Consider the following 27,324-nt stretch of genomic DNA (forward strand, 5'->3'; position numbering starts at 1 on the left):
TGGAGGGCTTTTTCTTTACCTCTGGTCCCTCACGAAAGGGTCTGTCACTAAGGGTTAAGTATCCAAAGTTAATGATGGGATAAACAGGGACAACAAACATGACAAGGAGTTATCAATCCAGAGGGGTCCCTAAGTGCTGGAGAGTTTTACAAATAAGATCGAGTCCCAAGTGCTTCCTGGTAAGCGGACACATGAAGGTTCTGGCGAAATTATCAAATTATCAGCCCCCATCCTCTCAGGAGCAGTGCCCGGGTGAAAATCTCCCTGCTGTGGGCAGAGTGCAGCAGATCCCTGCTGAGACCCTGCTGGCCCGGGGACAGGCACCAGGTTTGTCCAGGGTCCCCCAGGGCAGGAGAGCGTCCCAGATGCCTTCTCCAACCAAAGGAAGCAAAGGAAACTCCTCGCTCCCACCGGGCATCCCCCTCCCTCCCTGCACCCCCGAGGCGGAGGGCAGCGCTCACAGCCCGGGCCGGGCCGGGCACCTGCGGACAGACCGAGGAGGAGTGCTGGGGGGGTTCGGTTCGGCCCATACTCGCGAGGCAGCGGCAGTTCCCGATCCGGAGCCGCGTTTTTTGCTCGCACAGCAAGTGCCGCCCCCCCGACTGAGGGAGAGGAGGAGGACGGAGAGGAGGAGGAGGGAAGAAGGGGCGGGCTCTTTGCTGGCGGTTCGAGGAGGCAGAGCCGCTCCCCGCCCCTCAGCTGGGAGCTCGCAGCGAGCTGGTGAAAACTTCAGAGCCGAAGCGGCAGGGCGGGGAGCCGGGCATGGGGTAGCTGCTCCGCTCACCATGTAGGCGAGCCCCGGGCTCACCCTATCGCTCCGCTCCTTCTGCACCGCGTTGGCACCGGGCCGGGGGTGGCGGCGGGGGGGACCATGCGGAGCGCCCCGGCCGCCGGGCTCCTGCCGCTGCTCCTGGGGCTGCGGCTGCTGCTGGGCGGCGGAGCCGCGGCTCAGTACTCCAGCGACCTGTGCAACTGGAAAGGGAGGTGAGCAGAGACCCCCGCCGGGCTGGGGACGAGGGGAGGACACGGCGGGAGCTGCCACGTCCATCCCTGTCGGGAGAAAAAGTTGGTGCCGAAAACAAAAGGGAGAGCCCGCCCGCTGCGGAGCGGCGCTGGGATGCCCAGACGGGGCTCGGGGAAGCGGGGTGGCCCTCGGCCGAGAGCCGGGGCTGCGGGGCGGCTCTGCGTCCGGGGAGCGGGGTGGGCTGGGCGCGGAGAGGAGCGGGGCAGCGGCCCCCGGAGAGGGGGAGGGATGGAGGGGCCAGAGCGGGCTGGGCTCCCCTCTGCCCGGCAGCGCGGCTCGGTGGGATGGGAGGAGGAGGAGGAGGAGGGCGGTGCCAAGTCCGCTACAGAGAAGTTTCTCCCCGCGACCATCTTCCCGCGGCCCCCAGCGCTCCGCGGGGGCGGCGGCCGCGCCCGGGGACTCAAAGGACCGAGCGGACTCCGTCTTCGCCGTCCTCGGGGCTTCCCCCCCGGCATCCCCTTCCGCCGGCCCGGGATGCGCTGCACCTGCGGAGCGCTCCCGCCGCGGCGAGGGCCACCAAGCCCTGCTCTCCCAGCCCTCCCAGCACTCCCAGCTCTCCTCCTCCCCGCGTCCCGCCACTCGGGGCTGCAGCCCCTGGAGTCACTCCCTGCCCCCGGGAAGTTATCCCGCACTTCGTCCATCGGAGATGATGCTGATCCCTGTAAGCAGGCACTGGCACAGCGGCCTTACTCCTGATTTACTCTTAATTGCGCCGGTTGTGAAAGCTCTTCAGTTCTCAAGTGTTTATCTCCCAAATTATCTTTCCTTTAATTGCTTGTAATAAGTTGAACGTATGTGGTTGGGTCTGTGACCTCCTCCCCTGTTCAGACTTTTAAGAAGCAATTCTGCTAGCAAGCAAGTGTTGCTGAGGCTGGGTTTCTGTACTTGGAGAGTAAAACGTTTTGATTGTAGTATTCTGCTGAAATCTGAGTTTGTCTGAAATAAAGTTTGGCCAGCTCGTATCAGAGTATTTTGGAGTAGGAAGAATTCAAAGAGGGGAAACAGCTGGATTGACTTTCAGCATAATAATTTCTTAATTGTTACTGTCTGAAACATACAGACACTTGGCATTTTTTTTTTAAACTTTTTTTGACTCTTGACAATTGGTGTGTACTTAATCCCAATGAATCCACTTAAAGGAAGGTCTGTGTGATGGCAACCAAGCCTATTAGTTCTATGGCAAACTCCTAACACCCTTTCAGCAACCATTTCCTTACACCAGAGCTGTACCTGCTTTCATCCCTAAGTATCCTCACTGCGTATGCTCACCTGGACCTTACCCCATGGTAATAATTCCTGTTTTTAAAAGACTGATTACAAACCACTGTAATCTTTTCCTGTTTGGTTATTTTTGTCCCGTTTTCTTGGGGCAAGCAGTGACCACTTGTGTCACCTGAGCAGGGAAGCAATGCCCCGAGTACCAACTCACCAACTAAAAGGGTGATGCTTGGTGGGGAGGGGAAAAGTGAAATATTTTCTGTATCTGAGTTTGGGGTGAAGTGGTGATGCAATCTTGGACTCCCTTACCTGTTGTTGTCCTGGTGAGCCAAAGTGATGTCAGATTTATGATGATGCTGTTGGAGCACAGGGAGGGAAGAGCTGGCACCTTGCACACTCAGTTCGGTCTGGGTGGTTTCACTTCTGTGAGAGTCCTGGAGTCCAGGGGGACCAGGAGTCTTGGGAGGCGGTAAGGTAAACCAGGCTGGCTTTGGCCTCACTGGTAGCAAACAGATGTTATCAGAAATGCTGACAGTCCTAAGGCCTCTAAGTATCACCTGCTTCGTCCTAAAAGACTAGCAGTTAAGAAAGGTAATTTGATGTACCTGTAAATACCATCTAATTAAATATTTTGCTGTGGTTATTAATAGCTATATGGGTCAGAAAGGACTTTCTCCGTGGAATATAACAGTTTGGAGTCATATGGTATTTTTTACCTTAACTGTTAAAGATACCAGATGCCACAGAGAAGTTCTAGGTTGTCTTGTACTGGCAGTCTAGTCATGCCCTACAGTAAACCTGAAGGTGTTTTCTCACCGTTATATACATGTATTAACAGCAAGGATCTTAGGAGTAGAATGCTCTGAATATTATTATTTTTTTTTCCATTAGCTTGTTGAGAAGGGATGAGCTTGCATCCCTGAGTAGTGTGAAGAACTTCACTAGGATTCAAATAGGAACTCCTTTCTCTTCCAGGGAAATCTGAAGCAATGCACAGCTTGGCACCTGCAGTTCAGGTACACTCAACAGGCCATAGCAGCATCTTAATAAAAAGCTTGGCAGAGAACTTCCAGGAAAGCTCTGTCCAGAAGAAAGCAGAAGCTTCACAATGGTGTCTGGTTCTTGTTCTGGCTGTAACTTCAGGTTTTCGTACTGCAACGACCTCTCAGTGCTTTGGGCAAAAGTGCTTCATTGACATGCTGAGATCATGCTGGTCTGGTGGGTTTGACTGGAAGCTTTTGGTGCTCTGATTTGGCTGCTTATGTCCATCAGGGGTGGCCTCTGCACTGCTTTGGGGAAATTTGAATGCTCTCAAGCTTCTCAGGGTATCCTTAATCAGATACCCTAAATTGGGAACAAAAGTTCCTCTGCATTCACTGAGGGGTGCTGAGAGGATGTGGCTTCTAGAGCTCTTCAGAGTATCTGTAATAGGGTAAATAAATAAATAGATAAAATGGATAGTGTGACTATTCCTCCTGTTCCCTTTTTCTTTGAATAACACCTGCTGCATGTAGCAGCATAACAGCTCACTGCATCCATCCAGTAATAGGTCTTTCAGGGCAGACAGAGGTGGGTGGCTGAAAACAGAAAGGCAGAAAGAGTGAGGAGACAAATGCAGTGATTCAGGATGTTCTTGTGGACTGGTATGAGGAAATAGTACTGTAGAAGTAAGTCCCAATAAACAGCACAGATTTGAAAGGGAAGATGGATGGCTTATTCATCACTGGAACTATGAAACAGCTGCTCTGTCTTCTTGCCACATACACAAAGAAACCCCAAGAAACTTTAAGTATCTTGCAAAAAAAAAAAAAAAAAAAAGTGCTCCTGGACCTTCATTATTTTGTGGACATTGTGTGTCTGGTGTTTAGCTAGTAAGAACTAACCTGACATTAAACAGTCTCTCAGCGTGGTGACATGTCATTTGGACAGAAAGCAAAGCAACAGGTTTTACTGGATGATGGTGGTTGCTGTTAAGTAAGGTGAGCAGGTATTTTGAAATCTGCTTAACTTTTGAGTCATCCTTTATTATAAGGCTTAGTGCGTTACAGGTACTTTGCTTGATGTATCTGTCTAATGGCATCACTCTTGCCTGTGGGATATAATTGGCTTTCAGAAGATAATTTCAGAGTCCAACCTGTTTTTTATTTGAACAGCATGAACGTTTGAACGAAATGAGTGTTAAGGCTTTTTTCTCTGGCAGAAATTCACTGCCTCAGTGCTGTTGGGATCACTTGCAACAGCAGTTTCACTACATGAGTTCAGAGTTTTGCCCCTGGTAGCTTCCTTCTGTTTAAACACTTGAATTTGCCTGTGTGACTCCTGCAAAACCTTTGCAGCTTGTTTTGGTGCCTTGAGTAGGAACAAGTAATGTGTGAGGGTAGCTTTTTGCCCCTTTGCTGAAGTCTAAGCTTTACAGTCTTTAATTTTACTAAGTCACTGCTTGCACATAAACAGACTTCTGGGCTTGCTGTTGAATGGCATCATGAGCATGCTGTGGTGAAAAGTGATTTTGTGGGCCAGATGTGGATTTACAGTCAACTTGAAATATCCCATTGAAAGTGAAGTTTCCTGCATGTGTTAAATACTACTGAATTTGAGGGCAAGAGACTAAAGGTCAAAAAACTTGTCCCTCTTTTCTCCTCTGTGTCCTTGATGTGGCTTTCAAGACTATTCAAAAGCACATGTTTGCAGGCACTATTGTTATTAAATATGACTTCTTTTTCTGAGCTTCCTCATGTAACCTCTATCAAGTGGGTCACACTGACACTCACAATAATGAGTCACATCAACAGTAAATGCAAACCATATGTTTTTTCTCCCCCTTTCTTTTACACATGGCTTCTTGTTACTTTCTAAATGCTGACTTGAATTTAAACCCTGTTCAGCACCTGAATTTGTCTTTGGGGTGGGGAACTCTGTGTGTTTGGAGATTTCTGTTGAGAAACCAGAGCCTGGTGTCATTTCTTGTGCTCTACTAAAATATCTTCTTTGCCACTGATTTACTCTGTAGCCTCAGATGAGTCACTTCATCTTTTTTACTTTTTTCCTCCTGTCTGCAAGTGGGAATGTTTTAAACCTTCTCTAAAATACAGCAAATGAGACCTGTGAGCTGTGTCAAAGGGTGGTGCTCTACAGGCACAGAATAAAAGATGCTTACGTTTGGGAACTGGTACACAAGGCGTTGGAGGAGAAACAAGCTTGGTGGTGGAGTGACTGGCTCATACTCCCATAATAGGTTTGTGAAAGGACAGGGACTGGCACCAAAGGATTTTTGCCTTATGGCCCCACTGCTATAACCAATAAGCCAGCCTTCCCACTAGTTTTTCCTTTTGCAATATCCTATTAGTGCTTTGGGTAAAGAGCCTGTGGGGTTGGTCCAGACAGGGCTGTTCAGAGCTGTCCTCAATGGGCAAGCAAGTCATGGGGATTTACTGGTCAGCACACTACAGTGTGACAATTTGGTCTCCTCTGTCTGGCAGCTGGCCCTGGGATCCCCATGTTGCTCTCCTGTCCCATCTCTGTGATCACCAGCCCTCAAAATGGCTCTTGGGAGTTAATTTTTTGCCATGGTGCTGGGTAAGGACACAGAACCCAGGGTGGCTCTCTGTGACAGCTACTGGCCATTCATTTTTTATTTTTTTAATTTTTTTTTCCTGAACACCTGTAGCTGGGCAGTAAAATGCTAAGTTGAACTTAAACCTCATATAGGGCAGAAGTAGGAGAGCACTGTACACATACCAAAGAAAGCAGCATAGTTCACTGCTTCTACAGCTATGACTGGGCAGTGACTGGACTGTCTTCTCTCTTCTCCTTACCTCCCAGTTTGGAGACTGGGACAGAGGGTATCAGCAGCACCCAGAGCATCCCTTTGCTCCAGTTCACAGGGTAAGCTTGGCTTCCTTCCCAGTTTCAGATCCATTGGGAATATAGACTTGGAAGGGGAACAAAGTGCTTAGAAACAGGTGGAGACCAATCTGTGAGGCTGGAGAAGGTGATGATTTAAGCCACCAGGAAGGGAGTTGAAGCATAAGTGTTTTACTTAGCATGCACCAAATCATTTGCCACAGCTCAGCTGATGGGCAGTTACTGAGGCTGTAGTAATGTAATTGCTTTTGATCGTGTGCTTAGATCTTATTTAACTCTGAAGTCAATTACTAGTGGCTTGACACTTTTGGGAGATGATTTAGAAGTGTCCCATAATATTAAGGTTGTAAGAGACAAGTCCTGCTGCCTGCTGCCGAGCTGGATGGGTTAATTTTCAATACTTTCCTAGGTTTCCCAAGTTTGTCAATGTGTGTCTTTGAAGGTCTGAGGTTATGCCAGTCACAATACTGTCTCTTCTCTAACTTTCTCTTTCTGCCTTCCCCCAGTGGCTTAACTCACGAGTCTCACAAGAAGGATGTTGAACAGGTCTACCTCCGCTGCTCCGAAGGGGCTATCGAATGGATGTATCCCACGGGAGCACTCATAGTCAACCTACGACCCAACACTTCACCTGCCTCTTACAAGCATTTGACTGTTTGCATAAAGCCCTTCAAGAACTCTGCAGGAGCAAATATTTATTTGGAAAAAACTGGAGAACTGAAACTCTTGGTCCGAGATGGAGATCGCAGCCCCAGTAAAGTCTATTGCTTTGGCTACGAGCAGGGGGGGCTCTTTGTTGAGGCCACTCCCCAGCAGGACATTAGCAGGAAGATCACAGGTTTCCAGTACGAACTGATGAACAAGGGGATTGCATCTGATTTGCACACAGTTTCTGGTGAGTTCTGGGATATTGGTCATATTTTCACATGCTGTATTGGATGCATAACAGATGGCAGAGAGAGTGAGTGAGTGGGAAAGTGTTTGGGTCTGGATTTCATGTGCTTTTAAGGTCATGTTTTATAAGCAGGCTATTGCGGAAGGATTGATTTATATTATTTTTTTTTAATGTGTTGTTTTGTTGTTTTTTTAAAGCTGGTAGTATAGGCTGAATTACTAGTGCTTTTTTAAAGGGCTGTGTTGTGAACAATTCTCCCCTTGCAGGCGTGGGGTGAATCAGAGGAGCTGGCTTTACCCTGCAGTGAACTCCAGGGTGAACTGGGCTTCCGAGCCTCACGCTAACAGCTTTCTAACTACTTTTTTACTCAGTTTTTAAGACCGTGCTGCATGTTTTGAATAATAAACGTTTAAACAAGGAGGAACTCCTTTCCCGTTGTTTTATTTTTTTTTCCTCTGGACTACTGTTACTTGCTGACCTAATTATTGAGTGTGGGTTTTTTTTTCTTAAAAAAAGAAAACAAACCAAAACCAAGGAAAACGGTGTGTTCCTTCCTCAGCTCTGCTTATTACACTCTCTTGAGCATTCCCGTGCCATGGCAGAGCTACGAGAATACAGTGCTGCTGCTGTATCTCTCTTAACCATTAAAAAAACCCAAGTTCTGTAGGGAGGAGTTCCAAGCCAAGGAAAAACTTGTAGGAAGGGGAGGGGTGAGTAAACTGTGAAGGAGCTTACGAGCCTGTAAAGCCTGATACTAAATAGCGAGCTAACTGCAGTTTGGGAACAATAGCTCTAGGTGTAACCTAATTATGCAAACCAATTAGTTTGAGAAGAAGAAAAAACAGCACTTATGGGGGGTGACAGCCGGGAAGGGGAAATTCTCTTTAGCCAGGTGGTATCTGGTTCATGCATCTCCTCCATTCAGAATTGCCTCTAGCTTTTATCCCCGAAACCAAGGAAGGGAGGTTTCCAGAATAGCCTGAGGAATAGCAGATCTGGGTAGTTTGTCCCGAATGACAAGGGAGCTTTCAAGTTTCGGTATTTTAAGTGGGGAGGTCCCGATAGCAGTCAGATTTCTCTTTTGAAATGGTAGCGAGTGAAGGCAGCCCCGGAGCTGGGGAGAGGAGTCCTCCCAGCACACGGGAGGTGACTTGGCCCGGGGTAAAACCCTGGAACACCGTAGGAAGGCTGTCTGGATCCTGCGGTGGGGATGCCAGATGCCTGGGATGGTACTTGATAAGCAGCGGTGCGGCTGATTAAACTGCAGCTGCAGCTCGGAGCCATCGCAACCCTCAGCCTTTCCTTGGGATCAGTGGCTGCAGATCTTGAGTCCCCTCTTCTCCCCCCCCCTGGTTCCCTTCCAGTCAGGGCTGGGGCTGTGTGGCTGTGCCCACTCGCTGCCCTGTTAGCACACCAGTTCAAATTCAACTGGTTTTGGGTACAGATCTCGGTGGGACGGGGATGAGCAGCTGTGAAGTCAGCAGGACGGGGTAGCTGGCTGAGGGCTGATGCAGTAACCCCAATAACTGACAGATGGCGTGTTTGCTATTAAAACAAATATCCATAAACACTAATATTCAAATATTTAGGGTGTTCTTTTCGCTTCGGCGGCATGTGCGAGTTGTTGCTTAATGTCCAGGGTTGTGCATTTTCAGCAGCCTGCTCTGCTGCTGCAGGGGATCTGCTGCAGGGCTGCTGTCCCAGAAAGATCAGTTCTGCAAAGATGAATATTCTGTGCAGAATGTTGGCTATGTGGTAAAATTCCATTGCAGAAGACATTAAATGCATTGTTTAATCGGTTATTTGGAGAATGTTCCAGATTCAGTGCTTCTTTCTTTGATAGGCTGTGAGGATGGAGGCACAAGCAGCCTGGTGAGAAGTCCCTTCCACTTACCAAGAAAAGTCCTTTTTTTTTTTTTTTTTTTTTTTTCCTCTCCCCACAGAAGTTGAAATTGCTCTTACACATTAGTAAGATAATATGCAAGAAATCATGCTAATTACTCATTCTACTTATTACTGGTGTTTAGTTTGCAGACATTTGCTTTCTCCCAGGCTTTGCTGAAGTCAGGAGGACTTGGTGCTGGCACACCACAAGGCAGCACAAACTGGATGGGTGCTCTTCATTTCACATAAAATCTTGGAGATTTTTAGAGCCGACTGGAGTTTTTTTGGAGGCTTTCAGAAGTCAAACGGAGGACTGAATCCAATTACAGCCTTCCCCTTTGATAGGCACATTAAATCACTTTTTCTGTGACTGCTGTATTTTCAGCTGTAACAGACACTGGTTGCATTTCAGTGCTGTCTTGTAAAACAATGTGGTAGGCTATCTGCTTCACGCTCCATGTGTCTTGTTTGGACAGAAGAAGCTTTTTAATAGTTCATCACCAGAGCCTTCAGGGCAAACTAGGGATCTCTATTGTATTTTAAATTATTTCTCTTGCCTTTTTTTGGATCCACAGACTCTGGGGAGGGGTGGCTGGGGGTGAAGACATGATGAAAATGCTAGACATGATTCTTTCCACTACTCAGTCAGATGAGCACTTTTATTCTCCTATAAAAATCTATATGTCTGGGGAAACTGCCAGATAGTTGCCTTGTGAGGCTTCTATAGAGCAATATATTTGGGACTCTTAGCAGTTTGTGGACCTTTCCTGTAGTTACTTTGGTTTTTCTATGAAACCTCCAAATAAATGCACTTCACTGAGCTGTTCATTTGGAGGGAAAGTTTTACAGTCAGTTGCCTGAAATCACTGCTGACTTCTTCCTCGGATAGGAAGCTCAAGCCAGAGGCAAGTACTGACCTTAAAGTGGCTGACAGCTGGATTTAAAATTCTGCATTTCTCTTCAGCCATCCTTATGTGCCTTGGTCTCAGACGTGGCTTGCCATGTTGTGGCTGTTGCACCCAGGAAAAGGAGCTGGCTCCTCCCTGGAGTTGGAGGGAGTTTGGAGCTGGCAGGAGGTGGGGAGGGGTGAGGGATGTGAGATGCTGTTGGGCTGAGATGTGCTGGCAGAGGAGGCTCAGACACCTCCTGGGTTTGCTCCTGGCTGCAGCCCCTTGTCTGCTGGAGTCACAAATGTTGCATTATTTTCTTGCAACTGCGCAGTGGTGGAAATGACTCTTGTAAAAGACCCAGGTGTGGGACTCAGTAATCCTGCCCTTTCCTTGTGCAATAACCACTTGCTAACAACTTCTCTTGCCTTTCCCTAAACGCTGTGTTTGTTTCCTGATGATAATTACTGTACTCTGCCCTTGAGTTTACTCTCTCTTCCTAATCTGGCATCCCAGCTCTGATTAAAGAGTGTAAGTCATCTGTTTAATACTTTAATGACCTGTTGTGTCCTCAAAGTCCTGACATTGCAGGGTGCATCAACAAATCAGCAATGCTTTGGCAGGTTTAATGCTTTGCAGTGTGGTTTAATTAGAAAACCTCAAGTTTTATTAGCTTACAGTCATTCTTTCCCACTTAATCAGAGTCTAGCAAATAATTCAGTAGAAAACCTGCACAGGTTCTGAATTGGCTTTCCCCTTTTCCTGGGAAGGTTGAATGACACAGTGCACTCTTACAATTTTACAGATTTTGGGGGTTTAACTCTTTTATTGGCTGAGTCTGCCTTATCACATTCTCTTAAGGCTTCTCTAGCTGTAGGAAGTATTTGCAGCTCACTGGTATATTGTAATTCAGTTTGCTGAAACTCAGTGTGGGATGGCTTTTGCTCTGGTAGTAACCAGCAAAATGTGTATTTCTGAGTGTTTGTTGTTCCTTAAGCTGCAATAGGGAGTGAAGGCAAGGGGTGCTATAGGGATCAGCACAATGTTATGGGAGTGAGTAGTCCTTAAGAAAAGCCACCTTGACCATACAGACATCTTGATGGGTGCATTCTCCTCTTGATACCAGAGCTGTTGGGTGACTGAAAGTGCTTTTGATTTCAGATTAGGTTTTGGACTGAACTCCTATCTAATTCCCATCCACACTGATGGTCCATTAACTTCAGCTCTGAAGCCTCTGTGTTTGCCCAGCTGAAGAACTGAGGCACTGTGACATTTTGGCCTGAGGCCACTTGAGAAGCAGCAGAACTTGCTCAGGTTGTTGAATTCTGTTGGTTCTAATAATTTCTGCTTGCACTGGAAAAAAATCTCTGCTACAGTGGCATGTTAGATGGAGGCTTTGGCAAAAGTCTTGTCTGGCCATAAAGTTTTCTGAAGATATCTGACCCAGATGAGCTTCTCAGCTCTAGTGGAGCATGTGCCTGGTCTCAGTCTGTCTTGCACCACAGCAAGGTGCTTGGATTAAATTCCTATAAAAAGTCTGAGGTCCCTTCAGAGTAATTTGGTTTTTTTTGATTCTTCAGCTTTTGCTCAATTTATCTGAAACAAGAATCTGTAGGTTTGACCAAATGTCTTGGAGAAGAAGGTCAGTCCTCTTCCTCCCCTCCCATCAAACAATCTTTATTTTGTTACCTAAAGTCTGTGTTTTGAGGGTGCTCTTTCCGGGCTCTGGATCTGGCTTTATGTAAGCTGAGCAGTTTGCTTTTCCCATTGCAGGCTCAGGGGATGTCTGTAATTTGGTTGTTAGAGCTCAGGAGGTAAACTGAAAGCCCTTTCATTACCCACCCGGCTTTGTGGAGTGAAGAAGTCAAACTTTAACAAAAATGCCCCTTTATCTTGATGGCATCTACCTGCTTAGTGCAGCTTCTAGTAACAATTTTCTATGTTTCTTTATTAATGCTGGGTACCTGGCTGAGACTGTTTCTAGATAGGGGGTACAGCACTCACGTGGGTACCTGAAAAACAAGGCAACACTGGATAAATCCAGTTAACTACTAAAGAACAGGATTCAGCTATTTCCTGTATGCTGTTAATACACTGGTGTGAGAAAGTAGATTGGAAATCAAGAAAGCTTGTGAATATTTGGGCTGTGCCAGTGTTTCTACTAACAAGAGGCTTTGTGAAGCACCTCTGATAACTTTTGACAGTGCAGTTGGGGTTTGGCAGAGGTGAGGCACCCATATCTCTGCAGGTTTTCTTCCAGAGTGGTGTTAGCAGTTCATGAGCTCATAATCTGCTGCTCCCAAATATCTATTTATTTTATTCATGTATTTTAAAAATTATTTCTTGATGGCTGTAGGTGCTGCTAAGCTTTGTAACATGAAGCAGCAGATGTGCTGGTGTATTTTCCCACTTCTTTCTGGAGTGGAAACATCCAGTGGGTGAGGAGGAATCCTCTGCTGTGCCTGCTCTCTGCCAGGGCATTCCCAGTGTGGAAACTGCTGTCTGTCTGGTGCTGGAAAGAGGCACTTGGAACACTGAAGCTGAAATTCCCCATGACCTTTATGCTTAGCACAGGTTCTACTTGAGCTCCTGTGCCCAACAGAAATGTTGTTGTGGCAGTGGTGGGAGCAGCACTGGGTGCTGGAGTGGTGGGGATGTGTGTCCTGGTACCCTCAGTTTTCTGCATGGGATAAACCCCCTCTGGGGGTTAAACAATGTTAGGGAAAAAACCCCAAACATATCTGAGCAGGGTCTGGGCTGGTTTGCACAGCAGAACAGAATGGGATTCGTGCTCCTCCCAGTGGGATTTGCTGGTGAAATGCAGGAGTGAAGCAAAGCTCAGGGGCCTGCTCTGTTCTGTGTGTCTGAGGGGGGTGTAAGGTGTTATAAGGGAAGATAAAGGTTTGCTGCTGCTTGATTTGCTTTTTCTCCCTTTTAAAATTTGCTGTTGACCTTTGTAGAGAAAACCACCAGAGAAGAGCCCTAAATGCTGTTGGAAATAGACTTCAATTACTGGCCTGATAAGGGACTAAGGGACCATTCTGACCCTCCTGCTTTAGGACACTTGATTTTCTGAAGAGTTTTTTTGTGTGCTCACACATTTGTGGTAGTAACTTTCAGGGCTTTTCCCATGGTAAACAGTAATACAACAGTAATACAAAACTCGGTACAAAGTAACTTTAAAGGAAAGATTAAACTGCATTATTTTTTTTTTTTTTTTTTTTTTTTTTTACAAAATAAAACAAACAAAAAGAAAACCAAAAAACCCCACACATTTTAAGGTCATTTTTGAGGGCATTCCCAGCATTACGGGTCAACATGTAAACTGGTCAGGCTGGCTGCTGGGTAACAGAGCCTGGAGTGGGATTAATTCTAAGGAGCTGGAAACGTGCCCATAATTGTACATGTGCAGAAAGTGGCCAGATCTGCAGTGAGGGATTGACTGAGGGGAGGGGGGGGGAAAGAGTGGGAGAGCAAAGTTTTTGGGTTTCTTCCACTGTGCAAAGATTTCAAGGTGTGGTTCTGGTGCCTGGGGAATGTACATGCTCTTCAGCTGAGCAGGGACAATGTTTTTGGCATCTGAGCTTCAATAAAGGGAGAAATGTTGAACGGAGAAGTCTTCACCTAAAAAAAAAGAAGTTGGAGGGATGGCCTAATTTGATTTCTCCTTCCTAAAAAGAAACCAAGCTGGAGAGCAGCCTCCTCTGGCCCTGCTTGTCCTTTGATGTTGCCAGGACAGTAAGTAGCTGGTTTTGCAGTGAGCAGAGAAGGTGACAATGGAACTGGAGTGATAAATACACAGCTGCAGGGGAGAGGGGGTAAGAAAATAGCTTATTTTTGCTAGACTGGCCATGAATGCTGTTAGCTTATTTCTCAACTCAGGGGGCAGTCAAACCCAATAAGCAGTCAGGTGTATTGTCCGGGCAGCTGGGGCTCAGCTTTGCTCTGACCTTTATGTATTGCAGAAGATGGTCCTGCAAACAGATTTGCAATCCAACGGAGTTGCTTGGCAGTCTTTAATAATGCTCTGTGCTTGCTCTGCAAAACTGTTTAGTTTGCTAATTCCTGAGGCTGTAGCTAAAGGAGGGATGGGAGGGCGGGGGAACCACATTCCTCTTCCCGCCCCCCACCTTCCCCAAGGAATAAATAAGGAACTCACTGAAACATGGGCCAAAGCTTTTCCTGTGATAGGGCCTTGCTTTGCAGGACAGAAAATCTCTTTCACCCTAATCAGTTGCAGAAGCCGGAAAATACACACTGTAATATTGCACGGATACTTAGAAGCCACCCAGGCCCCAAAGCTGTGATGTGCTAAATCTGTGCTTGGGGGGTGAATACTGGATGAGGAAAGCTGCTGCCCCAGGACGCAGCTGGGATCCAGCAGCACCTTCTGCTGATTTAAGTTTGTGGAAGGGCTTCTTTGTTGGGGATGCATGGACACCTCCTCGGGTGTCTTTCTGCATTGACTCCTACAACAGACAAACTCTGGTGTTTTGCTTTGTTCTTTCTGGCTCCTAGCCCTGCTGCTGAGGAACTGGCAGTGCTGGGCTGTGCACATGGAGCCTGGCCTGGCTTTCCAGTGCCTTAACCTTCCCCCATGGGATGGCTCCTGTTTGTATAGGATACACCTCTGCCCCACCAGAACTGCTAGGAGCTTGACACCAACTTCATCTGTGTGTAAGTGGGTGTGAGAGATTTAAGGCAAAAAGAAAAAAAAAAGTCCAGGCTTATGTAGAGCTGGCAGTGATCTTAGGATGACAAAGAGATGTGTGCTTTTTTGTAAAAAGATGTGTACAGATCTCAAAGCTTTTCCTGTTACAAATGGAAAACTTTCAGTAACTTTTTGGGGGTTAACTGAACAATGTTACACCACTGAAGATCTCTCTGTGAGACTGTGCCCTTCCACAGCCTCCCTCAAGAATGGGCTGATCAAATAAATGTGGTTTTAAAATAAAAACTGGCCTTGTTCCTTTAGAGCTCTCCCACACACCAAAAAGGACCTGTTTGAATGTGAGTGCTGCTTCCCCCCACCCCCTTTTAGGTCTCACTTAATCTTTGATCTGTCATTACCCCACTCTCATGGTTTAACTTTAACCAGCCACTTGTTACTTAATTCTATTCCCTGCTCCATAGGAGGCATTAATGGGGCAGGACCCTGGCTGAGGGCAGGTTTGTGCTCCTGGCCGGTGTCCAGCCTGGTACTTCCTCCTCTGGCCCTGGCAGTGGGAAGCTTCATCCCCAGAGCTGTGCAATCCTTCTGGATTCTGAGTCATGAGCACTCCTGGCCATGGTCCTGCCCTCTGGGGTGGTGGGTGGGCAGCATGGGGGTGATGCTGCAGCTCCCTGTGCTGGTGGCTCTTGCAGGGCAGCAAGGAGGGAGGTTCTGCCCCAGCCCTTCCCTGTGAGCACAGAGGACACCAGAGTCCTTCAGCTGCCTGGAGTCACCTCTGAGTTCCAGCAGCTTGGCCATCCTCACCCTGCCCACTGCTTCCCATTCCTACTCCCCCTTGGGCAGCAGTGGTGGCTGAAGGAAGGAGAGAGGTGTTTTCTGTGAGATGAACAAAGAGATGCAATTTTTATGGCTTTCTGTTTGTGTCTTGTGCACACAGAGAAGGAGGAATTCCCAGCAGTTTCCTTGCTGCCTGCTTTTCTCTTTAATCACATTTAAGAAGGGGAGAGGGAAAGCAAAGTCATGGCAGGTGATCACAAATGCTTTTTGTGTGGAAATGTGGACTTGTACAGGTGCAGAGAAGAGACTCTTCTTGCTTGCTGGGCTCTCTCCTTGCTGCTGCACTTCAGACAGGAGGAATTTAACTGAAATGTTGATCTGCTGAGCTGAGCTTTTTTAGACATGACACATTGCAGGCTGGACTGTAGCTGAGGATTTTATAGTGCTGGTGATGCAATGGGTAAGTGTAGGGGCTTGTCTGGGAGCTGGCACCAGTCCTTGTTACCATGACATTGCTGCCCACCTCAGGATTGAGGTTTTGGCATGGCAGCCATGGGAGCCCAAAGCCCAGCACTGCTCTGGGAATGCTGCCCTGGGACTGAAAGGGTGGAAGGGGAGAGGGGGTTGTGGTGGTGATGGAGATGGAGCTGTGCCTGTGGCCAGGGTCAGGGTGGTGATGGATATCGAGCTGTGCCTGCTGGCTGCACATGGCTGGTGGGGAGGCAGGGAAGGGAGGGAGGCAGTGTTTGGGACAGGCATGGTTTTTTCCTGATGGAGCAGCAATAAGCAGCCCAGATGTGGTGGGACAGGAAGAAGTATCTTGAAGATACAACATTGCTCAGAATTTCTCCTGAGCTGATAAAACTCTTGGAGGTAGAATTTAATAGTGTCTGATGCTGCTGGAACAAAAACTGCTCTGTTGGTTTTTCTCATTAATTTAAAAATTATTTTTAAACAAATGTCTGTTTGTGTTTCCAGCTGACCCTTCAGCTCATTTGTTAGAATGGGTGCTGCATCTTGGAACAGCAAAGAGCCACTGGCTCTGCAATCCCAGAGGATCCTTATGTGGCTCTACTGAGCCAAGTTTCATTTTGAGAGCTGCTGGGAATGGAGCTCGTACCAAACCTCTTCCTCACACTGCTTACATAAATAGTTGTCTTTGGTACTTAAGGACTTTAATACCTTCTTGGAAGACATTTCTGTGAAAAGATAAATTTCTGGTTAATGGGCTCTTGTCTTAACGTTTCTCAGAACACAAAGGTCATCACATCTCTGATGGTGAGGTTACAATATGCTTTTTTATATTTTCTTTGCAGGAAGGAAGTGGTATTAACTCAGTTCTCTTGGCAGGACCCATGCCACAGCATGTGAAAGTCTGCATTTCATTAAACTTATTTGCAGGTTTAATTTGTTCTTGGCCAGTGTCTGCATTTTCCAAGTGACTTCTGGAAAACTTGTACGTATGTGAAAGTGGAACTGAGTGAAGGCTGAAGCTGGAGCTGGCACTTTCTGTTCTGAAGTGGTTAAATCACCAATAGCCCCACTTCGTGTGGAGAAGTCAGGGGAAAAGATCCATTGCAGCATTGGGGTTTTGGTACAGCTGCTGCATCACCACCTTGTCCTGTACCAGAAGAAGGGAACCCTTGAGTTTTAGTTTTTGTTCACACTCCTTGTTCTGAGCTGCCTTTTCTGGTCAGCACAGAGGCTCAGATGAACTTTTGAGCAAATATGGGGATGAATCCTTCAGAAGAGCCCTAAATTGTCACAATATGTTATTTGTGCTATTAACCTCCTATTCAGCAAAGCAGCACAGTCCCTGGGGATCCCATGTCTGAGGCTTATTGGGCCAAAGGGCTGGGAGTAGCCCAAGTCCAACTCTTGCCTTTGCTCCCTGACTTGGCATTTTCCTACTGAAAAAGTGCAGTGCTTGTAGAAAGCTGTGTACTCCTACCCCATCCATGGACAGAAAAACCTTGTAAAACAAAAGAGTGATGAGAGCTCTGGGTGTCAGTAACTTCCAGCCCAGCTGTGGAGATGCTGTCACCTGGACACATTTTGCCCCCTCCATGTGGCCACAGGTGTGATGCTCAATGAAGGTTTGCTGGATGCTTCCCTCAGCTCCCAGCCACATCCTTCCCAGTAACCTGGAGAAGCACTGACACATGCAGATGCACTGATGTGCATTGATTAGGTGGTGGTTTGGTGTGGGGGTGGTGGGGGTTCTGAGGCTGAATGTTGTTTGGCTTGCTCAGGAAGAGCTTTCTGAGGGAGTGAGGAAAGTTGAAGGTGGATGTAGAATGAGTCAATGCCTGGTAAAACAGAGTGGTTGTCAAATTCTTGTCCACCTCCACTGCAAAGCAGAAGGTCTCTGTGTTGGGGTATGGGCTGGGAGAGCTTTGTTTCCTGCTACAAGTGTTGCCTCTTCAGAGAGGAAGCCCAGGCAAATTTAGGAAGAAATAAGAGCAAGGATTTATTCCACTTTTTAATTAGTCAAAGCAGGATTGGGGCAAGTTTTTGTTTTTTTTTCCCATTTTTTTTCTTGTTCATATGGTCTTTGCCCTTAAACTCATCTCTCCCAGCTCCACCACTGATCCAATAGTTGGTTGACACAGTCATTTCTGCTTAGGGCTCAAAAACTGGCTGAGAAATGCACCATCATTGGAGGAACTGCATCTGCTCGGAAGTCTGCACTCCATGTTTCCAGGAAGGAGACTCATCCTGTGATGCCCTTTCCAGGATGGCTGCAGTTACAGAACTGCCAGCAAGAGTTTGAAGGGTGTGGGTGTTTGGGTTTTTTTTTGTTGGTGTTCCATAGTAACCAATGCTGATGTCAAGCTGAGAGCTTTCATCTGGGGACAGTTCTGCTGTGTCCCCCAGACTGGTCCAGTCTGAGGTGCTGCACCTGGGGTTGGTGCAGCTGAAATCAACCTGGGCTATGACAAGACCCATTTGAATGTCTCCTGCTGAGCCTACTTACTTTAATTCTCAAAATTTAAACCTAGAACTAGCAAAAAAATAATACCCCAACCCTGCCTGGGCCACCTCAGGAGCTTTTGGAACTTAAAAGTTCTGATTGCTCTTCAAAGGCTTATTCAGAAATACAAAGGTGTGGGTGATATATGCCAGGGAAACCAAAAGCCCAGATCAAGCAGCTCGATGGTTCCCTCCCCCACCACCCCCCACCTCCTTCTCACCTCAGGGCATTCCTGGGTACCCTGAGTTTCAGCAATAATTTTGTGCTGAGCATCCTCACTCCTGCTGAAATGCTGCCTCCCTCCTCTGCCTGCTGCAGCAGCTGTGATGGATGCTTCAGCAGAGCCTACCCAGAGGTGTAGGGTGGATGGAGAAAGTCTTTTGGGCTCAGTAAGTGGGGTTTCGGGACAGTGGGGAGGGATCTGCAGCCTGATCTGTCAAATCTTGATAGGGATGAGGTTGTGGAGTGTGTTGAGAAAATGCAGGGTGACAGAGGAGGCTTCCTTCTTATGGGTTGGCAGCTGGTTCTAGGGTAAGGCGAGGTCAGTTGAACTCATGGGTGGCTGTTGAAACACAAATGTTTCAAAAGATCAGGCCCATTAATGTGGTTTCTATGATGGCTGTAGCTGGAACCAGAACATCTCATCTTGAATGTGTCCTGCAGGGAGCTGTCATCCTAAGCCATGATAATGGCCCTTCCAATAGCCTTCTTCTCCTGCTTTCAGAGGCTAGAAATGTTGTAAAGCAAAAGAGTTGGGTGAAGATGGGAACACCTACCCACAGCTCTTGAGGCAGAGGGGACTCACACTTGATTGCAGCACTGAAGGTGCCCTGAAATCCATCCCCAGTCTTGGGGGAGATCCTTTCGAGATGACTTAAATCTTGGGTGCTGGCTGAGCTGGGACCTTCCCGAGCTCATGGCATCTCCTCAGGGCATCACCTCCCTCTCCCTTCCCCAGTGTTTCTGCCTCCCCGTGGTGAGGACAAAGCTGTTGGCCAACAAGTGGAGTCTCTTGTTAGTGTCACCAACTCCCCCTCGGTGACACCAGGTTCAGAGGGCAAATCGCTCAAAGCAGCTGGGACATGACTGCTGGGTTGTGAGGAATGGTGTAATTACATCTCCCTCTGCGGGGAGGTGAACAGAGAGGCCTTGGGAGGCACTGGAGGGAGAGAGGGCTGCCTCAGGTTACTTCAGGTCAGGATACTGTCAGAATCCATCAAAGGCATTCCCAGGAGAGTCGGCAGCCGACGTGCACAATGCAGGCACAATGCAGGCTTTATGCCACCGCCAGTGGAGCTGAGTTATAGAGTTATAGGCATCTGGGCTTTGGAGGCTTTCAATAAAACCATGCTTTTCTCTCTCTCTGTTTTTTTTTTTTTTTTTTTTTTTTTTTTTTTTTTTTTTGGTTTTTTTTTTTTTTTCTTCCCCCACCCTTCCCCTGCTGCTGTGTGAATTAAAGCTCTTTGGCTTATTGAGTTTAAAGGAATTAGAGCAGCTGACGTTGATGTTGTTGTTGTTGTTGCAAGTTCCAAGGCTTGGGTTGGGATGTGAGAACCTGGCCAGACCTCCAGCCATCCCCAGGGAGTGGGGCATCCAGCAAACACAACCATCCTGTCTGGTAACTGGGCCCATTGCCCCAGAGAATGAACATCTCCACCTGCTGTGCATGAGGGAAGTGCTTTTTTTTTGGGTTTCTTTTTATAGTTATGAGGATGCTTCCTATTATAGCCTGAGGTGTGTGTTGTTCTGACCCACTGGTGGAGGTGAGCACCCACTGCCCCATCTTGGAGCAAGTGACCAACTGCAGCAAAAAATCAGCAGTTTGTGGCACAAACACACAGATTCCTGATGAATCTGATTCCAAAGAAAGTATAGGTTTTGCCTCCTCCTACGGATTGTGTTTCTTTTATGAGACTATAGGAATGAGCCTTTGGTTGTAGTGAGTGAACATTATTTGCTTTTTAATGCTCCATTTACCTCAGCAGTAATCCTTCACAACTTGCTTTCCATCTGGGCTTGCATACCTTGGTTTTGCCACTTGCAAGATATATTTGATACTCTGTGAATGCAGATGTGGGAGCTGTTCCACAGGAGGAGGATTTCTGTTCTTCACATGTCTGGTATTGCAGCAATGGGTGGTGGTAAATGGTTTGTTTAATAAGCTTGCATGCCACCAAACTGCTGTGAGTCAGCATGGATCTGAAGGAGGTTTTGAGTAATGATCTAGTGTGAGCTATGCTGAGCACTTTTGATTTCCTTTTGCATTGAAAAAGGATGCAGGATTTTGCCTAGAGTCCACAATTAAAGTGATCTGGTTCTGTGTATATGTGGAGATTTGTGCATTTGATTTATTATAGCGTCAGTCTATTTAAATGAAAGGAACTGCTTTTAAGTATTTAAGCATTTTGGTTTTCATCTTTAATGCAGTTGTTTGTGTTGCTCTCCTTTTGGGAACAAAAATGCCTTAGTCATTTTGTTTTTTTCAGTTTTCTGATGGGGTTGGATGAACTACAGAGATGTCTGGTCTAAACCAAGGCTGTTTTCGCTCAAAAAGGCTGAAATGTCTTTTTATTATTAGATCTTTGCAGAACAAAATGTCTGAAATCCAGCTGTGGATTCTGAGGGTGTTCATCAGTTTTTCTTTGCTGTAGGGCTTTTCTCAGAATGAAAATGCTGTAGGGTTCCTGTGGGTTTACAGCTGAAACCTTTTGGCCATTCCAACTCAGGTCCTGCTTTGGGCAGGGAGAAGCTGGGCATTGGTCCTGGGTGAATTTGGTGGGTGCCATGAATGAAATGGCTCCATAGTAGGATGTTATGTATATTAAATTTTTTTTTTGTCAGGTGAAATGTGGCTGCTTGGCATAGCTGCTAATCAAAATCTCTCGAGTCTAGCAGTTAGAATGTCTTTAGACTGAACTTAATGAAGTCCTCCAATTATGCTCAGGTTTTCCTGGCTCTGTGTTTATTATAATAAACAGTTTCCAAATTTTCCAGAAATGAGAGGTGAATGTGGTAAGCAGAGGAAAGAAGGGTGGTAAAGGCTGACTTGTGGTAAAGGCCCTGGAGCTGTTCAGAGTCAACTAAATAGAAATGCCCAGTTCACCCAGATGCTTTAACAAAACTATTGTGCCTATTCCTTGCCTCTTCTTCTGGTCCTTTTTACCCTTCTTGAATTATTCCTTCAAATATCCCTGCCCAGAAATGTGAGTTTTACCTTCTCTGTAATCCTATTAAAGAACGTGTTACACTGCGTTTTAATCATCTGACTGGAGCAAATCTGGTGGATTTGGTTCAATAATCCTTCTTTCTGGATCACTAACTTTCTGGGACCTTGGAAAAAATAAGAGATGTGTCATGTCTTATGTTAAAGAATGGTTTGTGCTGTCTAACAGGGGCAGGCCAAGAGCTGAGAGTGTTGTAGGCACCAGCTACTCCTTGTTCAGACTGCTTTAAATCTACTCCTGCATGCAATGGGTGGATATGAACTCCTCGGGGAAGCAGGCGGGGGTGAGAGGAAGGGTGTGACTTTTTGGGAATCTGGTAACTAAATGTTTTCAGATGTCGAGGTTCAAAACTGGATATTTTTTGGGGGGTGGGGAGGAGTGGGGTAGCTTCAGCTTGAAGTTTGATCACGGACTGCAGGAGGAATTCTGCTGCAGCTCCAACACTTCTTCCCCTCCTCTCCAGCAGCCTCTTTCTGCCATCCTGCAGTCTTGGAGGGGTTTCGTTTCTCTCCGAGATGCCATGGAATGAAAGCCCCGGGCTCTGATCCTTGGGCTGCGAGGGGACAGAGTTAATTAGCATCTCCGGGCAGGGCAGACCCTGATAGCAAGCAAATTCCTGAACTCAATAGGGTATTATTAAAACATCTGTACTGCAAGTACAGTACCTTCTCCTCGGAAATAGCTGGCTGAGTACAAAGAGGAGCCACATTCTTGCATTGATTAGATTAGTGCAGATACCCAAATGTTTCCAGCAGTACAGGAAATGGTCTTTGTGCTGCTCCAGCTCCAGCGGATCCAGGCTCAACTTTCCGCTTTGCCTCGACGCCCTCAGACGCCTCATGTGCTGGGGTTTTCATTCCTCCCTTCCTTGCCTCCCCCACTCCATAACCTCCTGCATCTTTGATGTGGTGATAGGCTAAATGGCTTGTGAAATAGCCCAACAACCCCTCGTAGAAACTGTAAGAAAGCAGCTTTGCCACGGAGTTTGGAAGGCACATGGGGTTCAAAGCCTTCACCAGAGCTTTGAATTGACAGCAGAGCACGCTGCAAATGTGCCCGGTATCAAAAGATATTGTACATAAGTGTGTGGGGTGTTTGCTAGATAATATATCCCAGCAGGAGCTTTAAAAGGCTCCATATTCCTGCTTATGTACAAAAATCCCTGGGGGGATAAGGTTAGCCTCCAGTTCTTGTCAAGTTGTTGATGGCTGACAGGTCTACCACTTGTCCCTCTGTGTGTGTGTGACCAGTTTTTGATTAATTTAAATACTGGTTTATTTACTATTGTCTAATCCTTTGCTAACTCTGATCCTTTCTCTCCAGCTCCCTGCCGACCATGCAGTGACACAGAAGTCCTCTTGGCTGTCTGCACTAGTGACTTTGGTGAGTTGTTGCCTCACCCCTCCCTTCTCCCCCCAGGGTTCCTCACTTGAATGTGACATCCACAAGCACTGATGGACACCCTCGTACATGTGGCATTCCAGCAGTAAATACATCACAAATAAAATAATAAATAAAATACACAGTAAATAAAACAGGGACTGTGTGTAGAGGAGAGGGAGCAGAACATAATGTGAAGGACCTCAAAACCCTGTGCTTGACTGGCATGTTCCCAGGATGGACAGAGAATGACCCAGCAACCACAGCTGAAGTAAAAGTTCAAAGATTTGGGTGCATCTCGGAGAAGCCTGTACTTGCTGCCTTAAAATAGACTGCTGATGAAAGACCAAAAGCTTCAATTATTCTCTGTGCTTCTCTTTGTAAAGGGGAAATTAATATCAGCTGGTATCTGTAGTGGCTGAAGGACTGGCAGCACATTGTCAGCATGCATCTTGCTGATAGAACTCTTTATCATGATTGCTGTTTTTCTGATGTCATTTTTCTTGTGTTTTGAATGTGGGAGTTCCCTTTACAAAAACTGTAGCAAATGCCTGTAGATATATGCTGGAGATTACTGGGATCTTCAGCTCTAAAAATAGAAAAGGACCACAACAGGGGCTGCTGTAGGGAAATCAGTTGTCCCTGAGCTGCCTGGTTGCTTGAGTCTGAGTTTGGAGCTGGTTCTTCCAGAGGGGTTTGGGTTCACTCTTCCTTACATCCTCTCTTTCTTTCCAGTGATCAGAGGCTCCATTCAGGATGTAACCAACATGGCAGAAGAGCAGGAATCCACAATTCATGTCGGCGTCAACAAACTGTACAGGCAGAAGAGCAAAGTCTTTCAGCTGACGGGGGAGAATGGGAACTGGAGAGGGCAAATAAAGACCCTGCTAGAGTGTGGGGTGAAACCAGGAGACGGAGATTTCCTGTTCACGGGACGAATGCACTTTGGGGAGCCCAGGTTAGGCTGTGCCCCCCGCTTCAAAGACTTCCAAAGGATGTACAAAGAGGCAAAAGACAAAGGGCTAAACCCCTGTGAAATTGGCCCTGATTGAAAAATCCCCTTTTCGGCAGAAGATCACTTTTAGTGGTGAAAACTGAACAAAAATGTAAACTGAGAGCACGGTCAGATGCGGGGCCCTGCAGAACACCCCTGCATCCTGGGGTGCTGTGGGACTGATGGAAGCAACAGAGGTACGAGCTCAGAAGGCTGCCAAGCAAGCAAGGCTGGGTTTTTAACCAATCTTGTCCTTATGAATTAAGTTATTATATTTTTTTAGTGACTTTCTTAGGAAAACAAACAAAGAAAACTCCCATGTCTTAATAAAAAAACCCAAATGAAAGCCAACATGCCTTTGTCTTTTTAATACTAATTTTAAAAAATGTCTTAAGCTGATGTAGCATTTGGTATGGCATATCCTGTATAAGTGGCCAAGAATGTGATGGAGCACAGTAAAACATCTGAACGCTGATGCTTTGTAAAAAGCTTGGTGTACAATTCAAAGTTGTTTCTTATGACAGAAATTTATGGAGCCAAACCCTTGAGTTGTGTGTTGGTTTTTTGTTTGTTTTTTTTTTATTTGAAAGAATGTACAATTGCTACCTGCAATTTTGTGTCCAGCCTGGCAAATTCTTTCCATTCCAGAGAAATAAAGGTCCCTGGATTTGACATAAGCTGTTTAAAATCTTTTTTTTTTCTTTTTTTCTTTTTTCTTCTTCTTTTTTTTTTCTCCATAAGGCTGATCTCAGCCAGTCCAGATGTGCTCATAGATCAATTCTGGGCTGCTCCCTTCTTTTGTGGCTTTGCTGAGCAGAAACAGAGTTCCTGTGAGGCATTGGGAACCGCAGTGCTTCTCAGAGGGGAAGTAGAAGCTATTTTTGGAGATTTTGAGACACGTGTCCAGGCAAAGCTCTAAGTGTTCTTCTTCTCTGATGCCTATGGGGTTATTTTAGGAATGGCTCCAAAGAGCAGGCTGCCCCTTGGTGTTTAGCTTGAAGCTTTGAATTGTGGTGGCTGGAAGCTCAGCCAGGTGGATATTTGTGTCTGCCTGTGAGTTCTGGGGACAAGGACCAGGCCACCTTGTCAAAAATGAAGCTTTTAATAAGGGTGGAAGGGCATTTTTAATAAGGGTGGAAGGGCATTTCTGCAGCAGTGTCCCATGGGAAGTACAGGAGCTCTTCTCCGTCTGAGCCCTGCCACTTTCCCAAACCTGCCATGCATCACCTTCTTGGTTCCTTTCCAGAGATCTCTTGCCCATGTTTATTCTCCAGCACTTTCTGTTGCCCCAACTTTTATTTTTATTTTAGGCCATCGAGTTCTTTAAATAGAAAGTTTCCACTTAGTGACTTTGGCTCATCACTCTCTCATGTAACTTGTTTCTGAGGCTCAGGGAGGGCACCTGGAGTGACTCAGAGGATGGTCTGGGGTGGATGCAGGAATTCTGAGATGGATGGGACAGAGATGTTCCAGAAGACATGTCAGAGGTGAAAAAACCAGGGCTGTACCAGAATACTGGCCTGAAGTGGGACCAACACCCCTCTGAAAATATTTCTGAAGATTTCTCTCAGCAAGATTTTTTTTGTGGGTGTGTTGGGGGGGGGAGGAGGGGCAGTTTCTTTTACCTGCTCTTAAGACAATCCTAAGAGGCTGCAGGGGCTCTGACTACTTCTGCAAAGACCTTTAAACTCCTGTTTAGCACCCAGCTATCTGCTGCTTTGACCCCTGTGCCTTCCAGCCTCCTGTAAGCAAAGCACCAAGCCCAGCATCCTATTCTGTATGGTTCAAGGTTGCCTCTGTCCTAATTTGAGTTTTAATTGGGCCAGGATAGGAGGAGGGGGGAATTAATTCACTCTTTGTTTTTACTGTCTCCTATGGCATTGCTTCCACTTCCAGGGAGCTCAGCCTATCCTATTGTAGGCTTTTAAAAATGACTCTGTGATTTAGCATGGAGATAATTCCCAGGTACATCTAAGGAGGCATTTCAGAAGCCCTGTACCTAATCTCTCCTTTCATGAGCTTTTCCCAGTGCAGAGTGGCTGCTGGCAGGATGAGGAGAGGAGAACAACATGTTCCTGGAATTGTCCCCAACCTGCCCACTCTCCTCTTCCTCTGTGGGGCTGCAGGAGTGAGGGGAAGAGGCTGAATTAAATGTTCAGCCAGTATTTGAGAGGACAGTGCTAGAAAAATACAAACTGTCAGGGGGCTTTGGCCCTGGAGCTCCAGCTTTGGATGCACTTTGACTTTTATGGTGGTTTAAATAGTTTGTAGGCTTTTTTTTTTTTTTTTTTTTTTTTTTTTTTTTTTTTTAAATAAACGTTTGAACCATGCTTGGAGCCAAGCACTGAGTTGGTGCCTGTCTTTACACTGGTGTCTTGTTTTCCTGCCGAAAGAGGAGCAGGGCTGTGCCTTCTGTCATCTCCACTGGTGGTGGCCCCACTCCCACCCGCCCATGCCCTGGGAGCTTCCTGGAAATCCTTGGCAGGAGAGGAAATACTGCTGACTTTTGCTGTGCTTCAGCTCCACAACAAACTGCTGAGCTGGGGTGTAGGGGAGCTCTGGGGTGGCCACGTGTCCATCCCATCCAGGCACTGGCACCCATGGAATTACAGAGCATGGATGGAGTGGCTGGATAAGCAGTCGCTGCTCAGAACCCACTTCTTTAATCAAAATGCCATTAAGTTTTTGCTCTGCAACATTTTTTCTCCACCCCACTGTCCTTGTCCCTGTCTCACTGGGACTTCAACTTGTCTTTACAAGGGGGGATTAAAAATTCCTGTCTTTGCTCACATGTGCTGACTTCCTAATGAGTAGGAAATGACACCTTGATGCAGCATTATCAGAGGATTTGCCTCTTGCCACCTCATGAAAAATCTCGGCTGAAAGTGACCCAGAATAGAAGTGGAGCAGGTGCTTGCTTACCATTGCTCTTCTGAAGCTCTCTGAAGATGAAGGGCTTCCTCTTGCTACCTCATTAACATAATTAAATTCCTCCTAAAAGCAACAGACTGACTTATCTGTTCCTCAGGAAGCAGAAGTAATGAAGTCAAATTGGCTTTGTCAGAGCCCCCTCCAGCTGAGCAGCACCACCCATAAGTAGTCACAAGGCATCTGCTGTGTTTTTGCATCTGAACTCTGGCAGCTCTGTGGTTTGGGGTGTTAGTGAAAATACTTTCCATAGTAACCCTCTGCTTCTCTGTTCTTACCATAAAGAACCAGCAATGAACCCACTGGTGAACTAAATCACCTGGTAGGTAAGGGTGATGCAGAGCTCCCTAGGGTGACAGCTTGGTAAGTTGAGAAACTGGTGTAGATGTCTACATAGATCTGTTTGAGGTCTGTCAAATGGTGCCTGCCTGGGGGAAAGTTCGTCCTCTTTCATCCTGTAGAGAGACAGGATCACTGCTTCTCCCAACACCATGGCCTCAGCACCCAGCATGGAGGGGAGTGAGATTTCCCTACAGCCAGCCCAGAGGATCTTCATTAAAATGTCTGTTTGCTTCCTGCTCAGGAAGAACCAGATATTTCTCT

At 46.7% G+C, this 27,324-nt stretch overlaps 1 protein-coding gene across 1 annotated transcript; it reads left to right on the forward strand.

Annotated features, from left to right (window-relative positions):
• Positions 1–696: 696 nt before the first annotated feature.
• On the forward strand, positions 697–24,470 carry METRNL (meteorin like, glial cell differentiation regulator). The gene is made up of 4 exons (XM_030461767.1): positions 697–984; positions 6,613–7,001; positions 22,743–22,802; positions 23,535–24,470. Exons 1-4 carry the CDS (start codon positions 872–874, stop codon positions 23,849–23,851), a joined length of 879 nt encoding a protein of 292 aa, XP_030317627.1. The 5' UTR covers positions 697–871; the 3' UTR covers positions 23,852–24,470.
• Positions 24,471–27,324: the final 2,854 nt, after the last annotated feature.

This window comes from Calypte anna, chromosome 18, assembly GCF_003957555.1.
Source record: "Calypte anna isolate BGI_N300 chromosome 18, bCalAnn1_v1.p, whole genome shotgun sequence".
Classification (NCBI taxonomy): Eukaryota; Metazoa; Chordata; class Aves; order Apodiformes; family Trochilidae; genus Calypte; species Calypte anna.